Raw genomic sequence first — 14,253 nt, forward strand, 5'->3', positions numbered from 1 at the left:
AATAGATAAGTCAGAATGATGGCGGTCATTTAAAAATTCATCTGAAATATGAGAAGTTTTAAAAGACCTCTTACGTTTACTAGAAGGAGGAATAACAGACAGAGCCTTTCGAATAGAATTAGAAACAAATTCTCTTACATTAACAGGAACATCCTGAACATTAGATGTTGAAAGAACAACAACAGGTAATGGATTATTACTAATGGAAATATTATCTGCGTTTGATAGTTTATCATAACAACTAACACGAACTACAGCCGGAGGAACAGTTACCAAAAGTTTACAACAAATACACTTAGCTTTGGTAGAACCGACATCAGGCAGCGTCTTTCCAGAAGTAGATTCTGATCCAGGGTCAGGTAGTGACATCTTGCAATATGTAATAGAAAAAACAACATATAAAGCAAAATTATCAAATTTCTTAAATGACAGTTTCAGGAATGGGAAAAAATGCAAAACAGAACAAGCCTCTACAAACCAGAAGCAACTAAAAAGTGAGACTGAAATAATGTGAAAAAAACTGGCGCCAAGTATGACGCCCATATTTTTTGGCGCCAAAAACGTCCGCAACACACATACGTCAAAAATGACGCAACCACGTGAAAACTTACGGCGTGATAGTTGACAAATTTTTGGCGCCAAAAAAGTCTCGCGCCAAGAATAAAGCAATATATTGAAGCATTTTCTGCACCCGCGAGCCGAACAGCCTGCAATTTAGAAAAAAAGTCAATTGAAAATTTTAAGGTAAGAAAAAACATAATTTATGCTTACCTGATAAATTTATTTCTCTTGTAGTGTATCCAGTCCACGGATCATCCATTACTTGTGGGATATTCTCCTTCCCAACAGGAAGTTGCAAGAGGATCACCCACAGCAGAGCTGCTATATAGCTCCTCCCCTCACTGCCATATCCAGTCATTCGACCGAAACAAGCCGAGAAAGGAGAAACCATAGGGTGCAGTGGTGACTGTAGTTTAATTAAAATTTAGACCTGCCTGAAAAGGACAGGGCAGGCCGTGGACTGGATACACTACAAGAGAAATAAATTTATCAGGTAAGCATAAATTATGTTTTCTCTTGTTAAGTGTATCCAGTCCACGGATCATCAATTACTTGTGGGATACCAATACCAAAGCTGAAGTACACAGATGATGGGAGGGACAAGGCAGGAACCACTGCCTGTAGAACCTTTCTCCCAAAAACAGCCTCCGAAGAAGCAAAAGTATCAAATTTGTAAAATTTGGAAAAAGTATGAAGGGAAGACCAAGTTGCAGCCTTGCAAATCTGTTCAGAGGCCTCATTTTTAAAGGCCCAGGTGGAAGCCACAGCTCTAGTAGAATGAGCTGTAATCCTTTCAGGAGGCTGCTGTCCAGCAGTCTCATAGGCTAAACGGACTATACTCCGAAGCCAAAAAGAAAGAGAGGTTGCCGAGGCCTTCTGACCTCTCCTCTGTCCAGAGTAAACAACAAACAGGTTAGATGTTTGGCGAAAATCTTTAGTAGCCTGTAAGTAAAACTTCAAGGCACGGACTACGTCTAGATTATGCAAAAGACATTCCTTCTTTGAAGAAGGATTAGGATATAATGATGGAACAACAATCTCTTGATTGATATTCTTGTTAGAAACCACCTTAGGTAAAAACCCAGGTTTTGTACGCAGAACAACTTTATCTGAATGAAAGATCAGATAAGGAGAATCACAATGTAAGGCAGATAACTCCGAGACTCTTCGAGCCGAGGAAATAGCCATCAGAAAAATAACTTTAAGAACCAAGTTTAAGTTCCATGGAGGAGCAACAGGTTTAAACACAGGCTTAATTCTAACTAAAGCCTGACAAAATGCCTGAACGTCTGGAACTTCTGCCAGACGCTTGTGTAAAAGAATAGACAGAGCAGAAATCTGTCCCTTTAAAGAACTAGCTGATAATCCTTTGTCTAACCCCTCTTGGAGGAAGGACAATATCCTAGGAATCCTAACACTACTCCATGAGTAATTCTTGGATTCACACCAATGAAGATATTTACGCCATATCTTGTGGTAAATTTTCCTGGTGACAGGCTTTCGTGCCTGTATTAAGGTATCAATTACTGACTCGGAAAAGCCACGCTTTGATAGGATCAAGCGTTCAATCTCCATGCAGTCAGTCTCAGAGAAAGTAGATTCGGATGATTGAAAGGACCTTGTATTAGAAGGTCTTGTCTCAGAGGCAGAGTCCATGGTGGAAAGGATGACATGTCCACTAGGTCTGCATACCAGGTCCTGCGTGGACACGCAGGCGCTATCAATATCCCCGATGCTCTTTCCTGTTTGATTTTAGCAATCAGACGAGGGAGCAGAGGAAACGGTGGAAACACATAAGCCAGGTTAAAGAACCAAGGCGCTGCTAGAGCATCTATCAGTGCCGCTTCTGGGTCCCTGGACCTGGATCCGTAACAAGGAAGCTTGGCGTTCTGGCGAGACGCCATGAGATCCAATTCTGGTTTGCCCCAACGGAGAACCAATTGAGCAAACACCTCCGGATGGAGTTCCCATTCCCCGGGATGAAAAGTCTGCCGACTTAGAAAATCCGCTTCCCAGTTCTCTACACCTGGGATATGGATCGCTGACAGGTGGCAAGAGTGAGTCTCTGCCCAGCGAATTATCTTGGAGACTTCTGACATCGCTAGGGAACTCCTGGTTCCCCCTTGATGGTTGATGTAAGCCACAGTCGTGATGTTGTCCGACTGAAATCTGATGAACCTCAGTGTTGCTAGCTGAGGCCAAGCCAGAAGAGCATTGAATATTGCTCTTAACTCCAGAATATTTATTGGGAGGAGTTTCTCCTCCTGAGTCCATGAACCCTGAGCCTTCAGGGAGTTCCAGACTGCACCCCAACCTAGAAGGCTGGCATCTGTTGTTACAATCGTCCAATATGGTCTGCAAAAGGTCATACCCTTGGACAGATGGGCCCGAGATAACCACCAGAGAAGAGAATCTCTGGTTTCCTGATCCAGATTTAGTAGAGGGGACAAATCTGTGTAATCCCCATTCCACTGACTGAGCATGCATAATTGCAGCGGTCTGAGATGCAGGCGCGCGAATGGCACTATGTCCATTGCCGCTACCATTAAGCCGATTACTTCCATGCACTGAGCCACCGTGGGGCGCGGAATGGAGTGAAGAACACAGCAAGCATTTAGAAGTTTTGATAACCTGGACTCCGTCAGGTAAATTTTCATTTCTACAGAATCTATTAGAGTCCCTAGGAAGGAAACCCTCGTGAGAGGAGATAGAAAACTCTTTTCTTCGTTCACTTTCCACCCATGCGACCTCAGGAATGCCAGAACTATCTCTGTATGAGATTTGGCAATTTGAAAGCTTGACGCCTGTATCAGGATATCGTCCAGGTAAGGAGCCACCGCTATCTATCTATCTATCCTAGCTGTAAGCGCCAATACTTCCACTTTTCAAGGAGCCACCGCTATGCCTCGCGGTCTTAGGACTGCCAGAAGTGAGCCCAGAACCTTTGTAAAAATTCTTGGGGCTGTAGCCAACCCGAATGGAAGAGCTACAAATCGGTAATGCCTGTCTAGAAAGGCAAACCTCAGGAACTGATGAGGATTCTTGTGAATCGGAATGTGAAGGTAGGCATCCTTTAAGTCCACTGTGGTCATGTACTGACCCTCTTGGATCATGGGTAAAATGGTTCGAATAGTTTCCATCTTGAATGACGGAACTCTGAGGAATTTGTTTAGGATCTTTAAATCCAAAATTGGTCTGAAGGTTCCCTCTTTTTTGGGAACCACAAACAGATTTGAATATAACCCCTGTTCTTGTTCCGTCCGCGGAACTGGATGGATCACTCCCATTACAAGATCATCTTGTACGCAGCTTAGGAATGCCTCTTTCTTTATCTGGTTTGCAGATAATCTTGAAAGGTGAAATCTCCCTTGTGGAGGAGAAGCTTCCCTGAGATATGATCTCCAACGCCCAGGGATATTGAACATCTCTTGCCCACGCCTGGGCGAAGAGAGAGAGTCTGCCCCCTACTAGATCCGTTGTCGGATAGGGGCCGCTCCTTCATGCTGTCTTAGAGGCAGCAGCAGGCTTTCTGGCCTGCTTGCCCTTGTTCCAGGACTGGTTAGGTTTCCAGGCCTGCTTGGATTGAGCAAAAGTTCCCTCTTGTTTTGAAGCAGAGGAAGTTGATGCTGCACCTGCCTTGAAATTTCGAAAGGCACGAAAATTAGACTGTTTGGCCTTTGATTTGGCCCTGTCCTGAGGAAGGGTATGACCCTTACCTCCAGTAATGTCAGCAATAATTCCTTTCAAACCAGGCCCGAATAAGGTCTGCCCCTTGAAAGGAATGTTGAGTAATTTAGACTTTGAAGTCACATCAGCTGACCAGGATTTGAGCCATAGCGCCCTACGCGCCTGGATGGCGAATCCGGAATTCTTAGCCTTTAGTTTAGTCAAATGAACAATGGCATCAGAAACAAATGAGTTAGCTAGCTTAAGAGTTCTAAGCTTGTCAACAATTTCAGTCAATGGAGCTGTATGGATGGCCTCTTCCAGGGCCTCAAACCAGAATGCCGCCGCAGCAGTGACAGGCGCAATGCATGCAAGGGGCTGTAAAATAAAACCTTGTTGAATAAACATTTTCTTAAGGTAACCCTCGAATTTTTTATCCATTGGATCTGAAAAAGCACAACTGTCCTCAACCGGGATAGTGGTACGCTTTGCTAAAGTAGAAACTGCTCCCTCCACCTTAGGGACAGTCTGCCATAAGTGTAGTGGCATCTATTGGAAACATTTTTCTAAATATAGGAGGTGGGGAAAAGGGCACACCGGGCCTATCCCACTCCTTACTAATAATTTCTGTAAGCCTTTTAGGTATTGGAAAAACATCAGTACTCACCGGCACTGCATAGTATTTATCCAGCCTACACAATTTCTCTGGCACTGCAATTGTGTCACAGTCATTAAGAGCAGCTAATACCTCCCCAAGCAATACACGGAGGTTCTCAAGCTTAAATTTAAAATTAGAGATCTCTGAATCAGGTCTCCCCGATTCAGAGACGTCACCCACAGACTGAAGCTCTCCGTCCTCAGGTTCTGCATATTGTGACGCAGTATCAGACATGGCTCTTACAGCATCTACGCGCTCTGTATCTCGTCTAACCCCAGAGCTATCGCGCTTGCCTCTCAATTCAGGCAATCTGGATAATACCTCTGACAGGGTATTAAACATGATTGCAGCCATGTCCTGCAAAGTAATCGCTATGGGCGTCCCTGATGTACTTGGCGCCATATTAGCGTGCGTCCCTTGAGCGGGAGGCGAAGGGTCCGACACGTGGGGAGAGTTAGTCGGCATAACTTCCCCCTCGACAGACCCCTCTGGTGACAATTCTTTTATAGATAAAGACTGATCTTTACTGTTTAAGGTGAAATAAATACATTTAGTACACATTCTCCTATGGGGCTCCACCATGGCTTTTAAACATAATGAACAAGTATCCTCTGTTTCAGACATGTTAGTACAGACTAGCAATGAGACTAGCAAGCTTGGAAAACACTTTAAAGCAAGTTAACAAGCAATATAAAAAATGTTACTGTGCCTTTAAGAGAAACAAATTTTGACAAAATTTGAAATAACAGTGAAAAAAGGCAGTTACACTAACAACATTTTTACAGTGTATGTAACAAGTCAGCAGAGCATTGTACCCACTTGCAAATGGATGATTAACCCCTTAATAACAAAAACAGAATAATAAATGACAAAAACGTTTTTTAAACACAGTCACAACAACTGCCAGAGTCTACTGTGATTGTTACCCTCCTCAAACACGACTTTGAAGCCTCTTGAGCCCTTCAGAGATGTCCTGTATCATGCAGAGGGAAGCTGAATGTCTCTGTCAGTATTTTTAGCTGCACAGAAAAGCACTAAAATAGGCCCTTCCCACTCATATTGCAACAGTGGAAAGCCTGTTTCTAGGCAAAAATCAAACCAGCCATGTGGAAAAAAAACTAGGCCCCAATAAGTTTTGTCACCAAACATATATAAAAACGATTAACATGCCAGCAAACGTTTTATATTACACTTTTATAAGAGTATGTATCTCTGTTAATAAGCCTGATACCAGTCGCTATCACTGCATTTAAGGCTTAACTTACATTAATCCGGTATCAGCAGCATTTTTCTAGCAAATTCCATCCCTAGAAATATATTAACTGCACATACCTTATTGCAGGAAAACCTGCACGCCATTCCCTCTCTGAAGTTACCTCACTCCTCAGAATATGTGAGAACAGCCATGGATCTTAGTTACTTCTGCTACGATCATAGAAAATGCAGGCAGATTCTTCTTCTAAATACTGCCTGAGATAAACAGTACACTCCGGTACCATTTAAAAATAACAAACTTTTGATTGAAGTTAAAAAAATAACTATAATACACCACTCTCCTCTTACTACGTCCATCTTTGTTGAGAGTTGCAAGAGAATGACTGGATATGGCAGTGAGGGGAGGAGCTATATAGCAGCTCTGCTGTGGGTGATCCTCTTGCAACTTCCTGTTGGGAAGGAGAATATCCCACAAGTAATGGATGATCCATGGACTGGATACACTTAACAAGAGAAATATAAATTTATATGCATTTTCCGAAAAAAATGAAACTGACAGTCTGAAAGAAGGAATACTGATTATCCTGAATCATGGCAAATATAAGTTAAACACATATATTTAGAACTTTACATATAAAGTGCCCAACCATAGCTTAGAGTGTCATAAATAGAAATAAGACTTACTTACCCTAAGACACTCATCTACATATAGTAGATAGCCAAACCAGTACTGAAACGAGAATCAGTAGAGGTAATGGTATATAAGAATATATTGTCGATCTGAAAAGGGAGGTAGGAGAAGAAATCTATACGACTGAGAACCTATGAAATAGATCCCCTAGAGGAAGACCATGGTATTCAAATAGGCAATACTCTCTTCACATCCCTCTGACATTCACTGCACTCAGAGGAAAACCGGGCTTCAGCCTGCTGCGAAGCGCATATCAACGTAGAAATCTAGCACAAACTTACTTCACCACCTCCATGGGAGGCAAAGTTTGAAAAACTGAATTGTGGGTGTGGTGAGGGGTGTATTTATAGGCATTTTGAGGTTTGGGAAACTTTGCCCCTCCTGGTAGGAATGTATATCCCATACGTCACTAGCTCATGGACTCTTGCCAATTACATGAAAGAAAGAGGCACGGCACACCAACATCAAAACCTCATCCCAACTGTGAAGTATGGTGGTGGGGGCATCATGGTTTGGGGCTGCTTTGCTGCGTCAGGGCCTGGACGGATTGCTATCATTGAAGGAAAAATGAATTCCCAAGTTTATCAAGACATTTTGCAGGAGAACTTAAGGCCATCTGTCTACCAGCTGAAGCTCAACAGAAGATGGGTGTTGCAACAGGACAATGACCCAAAGCATAGAAGTAAATCAACAACAGAATGGCTTAAACAGAAGAAAATACGCCTTCTGAAGTGGCCCAGTCAGAGTCCTGACCTCAACCCGATTGAGATGCTGTGGCATGACCTCAAGAAAGCGATTCACACCAGACATCCCAAGAATATTGCTGAACTGTGTGTGTTGTATTAATTTGTTTTGTAATTTTCCCTATGGTTCTTGCACCCAGACCTGTCTGGGGCTAACTGCCTGTGGCTCTGGGGACAGCACAGCTTTCTGTGATTGCCAGTGGCACCCAGGGCTGAGCATGTTGCAGGGTCATGGGATGTGTACCCGGTCCGGTATGAGAGTGCAGTTCCCTTCCGTGTTTTGTATATGTCTAGAGTGATTACATATGCCTGTGCACCCTTCCCTTGTTCACAGTTTGTTTGGATTTGAAAGCTTGCATTGTGTGGCTGTTTTAGCGTCCCAGGTAATGGAAAGGACCTTGACGAGGTACCTGGGCTTGTCCCATTTGGCCAGATGCGGTAACTAACCTTTCCATTTTTGCTTTTAAATCTTAGCTGAGAGCTTGTGAGTGCTGGGTTTTCTCTGTGTGTTATATATATATATATATATATATATAATAAAAGATATTAGCGGTGTTAAGTATTATTCTTGAAAGCTGGACCGCAACCATCAGGCTGCACATAGCTTCTATATTACTCACACAGTCCCCAGGTGATTAGGCTAGTTAGCATGCGAATGGTCCCGAGGTATACCTCTCTGTATTACAAGCCGGTTTTCAGGCGTTCCGCCGCTCGACCTTACAGTATCAGACAAGTCGGTAATGGTTTGACGTAAGAGGTGGGTGTGCTGGTGTCTTAACACACCTCTTGTCTGATATGTTGATTTCCAGAAGCCTCCGTATCACAGGCCGTCCTGCCTGTCAATCACAGGATATACATGAAGCTGTAGTTTACCAACTTTTAAATGAACTGAACATGAACTGAACATGAACTTTCGAAAAAGACACAATATTGTGTTACGGTGCCCAGTGGGGTATAACCGATCCAACCCATTCAGGGTATTCCACGGATGTCCGGAAACTCCTCCCACCGGCAATGATAGTAACTTGAAAGTTCACATAGAGTCAGTAGAGAATGATCCTATCCCAAGTTATGGTCACAACAGAAAGTCCATAAGCTTTGCAATGCAAATGGAATTACACACTAAGTGCCAACGTCTGTCAGAGCTCTTGCCCACAAGACACAAGGCCACAGGCTGAACAATAGATCAATCTCCAACGCAGATGAACTTGGAAGGAATCCCCTTAAAAAGTAGCCTGCTAGCGCACAGACAAGGTGCAATAGCTGCAGTGGTAACCCTACAAACCCTTCACCTGCAGAACCGCAAAGCCATCAGGTTACTTCAGCAAACAGTCCAAGGGAAACAGTTCATTAAAGTGTAAGGTAAGCCCAATGAGCATCGGCACTCAGAAAACCAGACCAAAGGTCATTGCCCAAGTTCCCTGGAACTGGAGTACCCCGAACCCGCCCTGGAGGCGGAAAAGTCTGGTAACAACCCGTAACTGGATCCCCAAGGGAAAACGCTGAGTGAAAGCCTCAGCAACCGGAAGAACCAGGGCGATGACAGGTCCGAGCCCCCATTTGTTTAAAACAAACAATATCCCAGAAACTCAAATACCCCGTCTGATATAAAAAACAGACCCACAGGGAGATATCAATGCAATATCCAGAATAACCCGGATAACGAGAACACCTTGCAAGTCCCGACCCAAGGAAGAGACCACCCCTTGCCGAAGTCCAACACTCCAAAGGAGCTAAGGCATCTCGTACCAAGCCACAAGAGCCCATAGGCGTTCGAACAGCCACAAGACGACCAAGCAAGGGGATACCTCGAGGACAAGGTCACTCGAGCAAAGGCTAGTCTCCACATCACCTCCAATACGAGTCAGAGAATCACATGAAAAAAGGATGCAGAGCATCCCCAGCTCTGGGGAAAAAAAACCTAATAAGAGCCGAAAAGAGACCCCACTGCTGAATGTCCTCATAAGAGAACAACCATCTCCCTAAGGGAAACCAGGTCCCCAAAAGGTGACCCAACCCACATGGAGGAACGGACAAAGTCCAAAGGGTCCCAATGAAGAGAACCATGGAAGGAACAAGTCCAAAATGACAATTCCCAGAGCCTAAGAAAGGCCAAACCGCCAAAACCAGCGGTAATGGAGGCACTAAGCCCCCAATCCTCCCACATAAGGAAGAAACACTCTTGGTCCCGAGAGAATCGGAAGCAAAAGAGAGTGACGCAGCGGAACTCCAATGCCCAGTCAACTAGCCTGAAGGCTAAATAAGGACTGAACATCCTTCCTGCCTTACGGACCCACAAGTTTTCTTAAGAAGCTTAGCTGAAACTTGTAAAATAAACACAAGAAAACACAAATAATAAAGTGAGCACTCGGCGCCTCAACCGGCCCAGCCAGGCAGAACAACCGGCCCAGCCAGGCAGAACAGGCGCCACGTGTCTCACAAGCCACGAGACCGAAGATCTGAACCCAAGCAGGACCAGCCTGCAGACAGGGTCATAACTGTCAAGCTGCATAAATCCTCCCTCAGAGGGGAAGAGAATAACAGACAAACATAGGACTAACATGTCCTGTAACAAACTTCCGCAGAAGTAAACAGTGAGGATCGATCCCAGAGAAAGTTCCCGAAGGAAACATATAATCAAAAATAAAAGGCATCATATCCGGATAAAAGAAAATATAAGGCAACCAGTAGGTTAATGCCCAAGAAGAAACAGGCATACCCGCAGGACCAGCCAAATGAAACCCTGAACTTCCAACAAAACTGGGAAGGATATCAATAAACAGGAGATTACATTATCCCCTCATGTCTAATGAGGTGAGCCATTCGAAGGAGAAGACTGCGGATTCCCATATCCGTTAAGGATAGGGTCCTCTAATAACTCAAAAAGTGTCTCAGTAAAATGCGAAGACGCGCTATTCTGTAACGAAAGGCACAACACTCAGGGACAGCAACACCCGCAGGGAACTGCATAGACCCGGGACAATAGGGCACAAGCACAAACGCAAATAAATGTCTGGACTTTGTATAATCGCCAAAAATATGTGAAAGCGAAAACGTGCTGCAACCTCCGGGGGGAACAAGCCGCCCTGCAAGGAGGGATAAACATAATCTGGGTTACCCGCATGTGTAGTAGTAGGGAACTCACCTCTCAGAGGACAGAACCCCCAAAGGCAGATGGCTCAGCGGTCCCTTGATTCCCTGAGCCCGAGGAACAAGGCGCTCTAAAACAGAACATAACTGATTGACATGTGTCAACGGGGTCAATTCGCATTCTTCACAAGTCGAAGAATCTGAGTCTGAAATTTGAATAGTCTCAGCATCAGAATCCTCCATAACTGGATAGAGAATATAATATGGACTATAAAAACACAAAATCTAAACAGCACGTAACACCCACAATGGCTGGGGCACTCACCACCTCCTATAAACCAGACACCGGCAGACAAAAAAATTTCCGTTGCCACACAGTCAGGAATGCGGAAATGGAAGTCCAGAAGGTAAACACGCCCAGTCACAAGGTGAACCATACAGTTCAAAAAAGAGCGCCCAACCATAAGGTCACATCACTTCCAAGGCCCTTATGTTTCAAGCCAGGAGCCCAGTTAACACTACATAACATGAGTAAAAAAAAACCTGTTCAATAATCTTCAGGAGATATTAACCCTTGATTCCAAGACACTAAAGGAGTCTCACTGAGACCCTGTATATACAGTATCTTGTATAAGTCCCGCAAGATAGCACCTCACAGGAAACAAATACATTACAGTACATTCTGATGAAGTAAAATTAAACGATCTTCTCTCCACCATGGACTTGAGAGAAGAAAGCAGGCAGCGAAGCGAAGTTCGACAACGCCGATTGCTTGTGGAGCTGTTAACATAAGTCGGGATGGTTTCGCAGAAAGACTTTTCCTGCATCTCCGGACTCTAACTTTCATCCAGGCACTCAATGAGAGACTGATAGGATTACTTAAAACCATCGTCCCGTGTCGAAGAGTACTACCCTCCATAAGAGACAAACTTCTGACACTTCTCCTGGGACGAAAGGCAAAGAATGACTGGGGGATGAGGGAAGTGGGAGGAGTATTTAAGCCTTTGGCAGGGGTTTATTTGCCTCCTCCTGGTGGCCAGGTTTTTCCCCAAAAGTAATGAATGCAGCTGTTGACTCTTTCCATTTATGAAGAAAATTTTCCTTTTCACATATATATGTCCAGGTAATATACTCTTGTTCACTTTTTACAGTTATGCTGCATCACTTGTGATTTAGCATATTGGTATTATGTCCCTTTAAGTGAGTTCTGCCCCAGTGAAGTATGCACTATAATAGCGGGTGAATGTGTTTTCATGAAACTTAGCATGCTGATAGCTTTTGACTTGATCTAAAAACCTTTGGCAGTTTTGAAGTTTTAATTAATTAAGTAATTTCATTTAAATTAGCTTTTGTTTTTGCAGCAGTGCAGATTGCACAGTTATGTTACCACCTGACTTTTACAGTCTGCAGAAAAATTATAAGTCAATGGAATTCTTCAGAAATACAGAACCTTTTTTTCTACATTAAATTACTTAAAATCAGCTTGTCTAATTTAAATAAAATGTAATGGCTACAAATCAGCTAAATTTCAGGACAATTACACTTTGAAAACTGAAATTTTGTTCACTCACCTCAACACAGTTGTCACACACACTGCAATGGGAGCAGCGAGGGGGTCTGTAGAATCGGCATGTTGAGCACCACTTCATACGGACCTGTACTGCTCTCACTTCTACAGTCTTGTATAAAGGAGCCCGGAAATCATCTTCCTTATCTTCATCCTCATCCGCTTGGAAAAAAAAATCAGTGAGATAGGAAATTCAGGAACAGAAGCATAAGAGAATGCTGGATAGCTATATTTACCTCGTGGGAATATTCCTGGATCCATAAATGTAGCCATGCTGAAGTTGGCCAATACAAAAAGAAACATAACAGCATTATAGGCAGAAAGAGCAGGGGACACCTCCATGCTGAGCCAAGGACATCTGCAAAGACAGAGGTTACTCAAAATTAGTGCGTAATTCAGGTTGCCGGTACTAAACACAAGAAAAAAACCTGAAGTAAATAAAGAATGGCTGTAAAAAAAAGGAGAGAGAAGAGAGAAGAAAAGAGAGAAGGAAGAAGAAAAGAGAGAAGGGAGAAGAAAAGAGAGAAGGGAGAAGAAAAGAGAGAAGGGAGAAGAAAAGAGAGATGAAAAGAGAAGAAAAGAGAAAAGAGAGAGATGAGAGTTTGGAATATTTGTGATTAAAAATGGGGACACAGTGTGACGACATAGATTAAGTAGGTAATAGACAGCTGCAATGCCCTGTGAATATGGTTGACCTGTTATAGAGGGGGCCAGGCTGATGTTTTCTCTTTACAAGCTTTGTTTGCACTGAGTAATCCCCCAAACTGGGACAGAAATTAACTGACAGAGAGAGATAGAGAGAGACAGAGACAGGGACAGAGAGAGAGAGATAACATAAATTATGCTTACCGGATAATTTAATTTCCATTGAGGGGATAGAAAGTCCACGGCTTCATTCATTACTTGTGGGAATTAAGAACCTGGCCACCAGGAGGAGGCAAAGACACCCCAGCCAAAGGCTTAAATACCTCCCCCACTTCCCTCATACCCCAGTCATTCTGCCGAGGGAACCAGGAACAGTAGGAGAAATATCAGGGTAAAAATCGTGCCAGAAGATGATAAATTTAGGGCCGCCCAAGATACAGATGGGAGCCGTGGACTCTCCTCCCCTCGATGGAAATTAAATCATCAGGTCCTTTGCCCCTTGCGCTTCCCAGAATACACCACAAAGAGAGATATAGACTGTATGAAATCCTTTGTAGCCTGAAGATAGAACTTCAAGGCACGAACCACATCCAGGTTATGAAGTAACCTCTCTTTTGAAGAAGAAGGGTTAGGACACAAAGAAGGAACAACTATTTCCTGATTGATGTTACGGTTAGACACCACCTTGGGGAGAAACTCCAACCCAGTGTGAAGTACAGCCTTATCCGCAAAAAAAAAAAAAAAAACACCAGATAAGGAGGATCACATTGCAAGGCAGCTAGTTCAGATACTCTGCATGCTGATGCAATAGCCAACAGGAAGAGAACCTTCCAGGACAGAATCTTAATGTCTATGAAATGCATAGGTTCAAACGGAACCCTCTGCAAAACCCTAAGGACTGAGTTTAAGCTCCAAGGGGGAGCCGACTGTCGAAAGACAGGCCTTATTCTAGACAGAGCCTGTACAAAAGATTGAATGTCAGGGAGCTCAGCGAGTCTCCTATGCAACAAAACTGATAATGCCGAAATCTGTCCCTTTAAGGAACTAGCGGCAAGACACTTCTTCAACCCACCTTGGAGAAAGGACAGAATCCTGGATACCTTCACCTTGTGCCAAGGATGTCCATGCTTCTCACACCAGGACAAGTAAGTCCTGCACACCTTATGGTAGATGCAACGAGTGACTGGCTTCCTTGCCTGAATTAGAGTATCAATCACACTTTCTGAAAAGCCTTTCTTGGCTAAAACTAGGCGTTCAATCTCCACGCAGTCAGCCTCAGAGAATCTAGATTTCGATGTTGAAAGGGGCCCTGTGACAGCAGATCCCTGCGACAGGGTAACCTCCACGGCAGAGAGGATGACATCCCCACCAGATCCACAAACCACATCCTCCGCGGCCACGAAGGAGCAATCAGAAT

General features: G+C 43.8%; 1 protein-coding gene across 1 annotated transcript in view; it reads right to left on the minus strand.

The window, feature by feature from the left end:
• Positions 1–14,253, minus strand: part of ZDHHC5 (zinc finger DHHC-type palmitoyltransferase 5) — a 652,209-nt gene that overhangs the window by 596,203 nt on the left and 41,753 nt on the right. The window contains exons 3-4 of the mRNA XM_053692339.1: positions 12,428–12,549; positions 12,196–12,353 (exon numbers count right to left, since the gene is read on the minus strand). Coding sequence (XP_053548314.1) covers positions 12,196–12,353; positions 12,428–12,549 — 280 coding nt within the window. The remainder of the gene's footprint in view (positions 1–12,195; positions 12,354–12,427; positions 12,550–14,253) is intronic.

Source organism: Bombina bombina, chromosome 9 (assembly GCF_027579735.1).
Source record: "Bombina bombina isolate aBomBom1 chromosome 9, aBomBom1.pri, whole genome shotgun sequence".
Taxonomy (NCBI): Eukaryota; Metazoa; Chordata; class Amphibia; order Anura; family Bombinatoridae; genus Bombina; species Bombina bombina.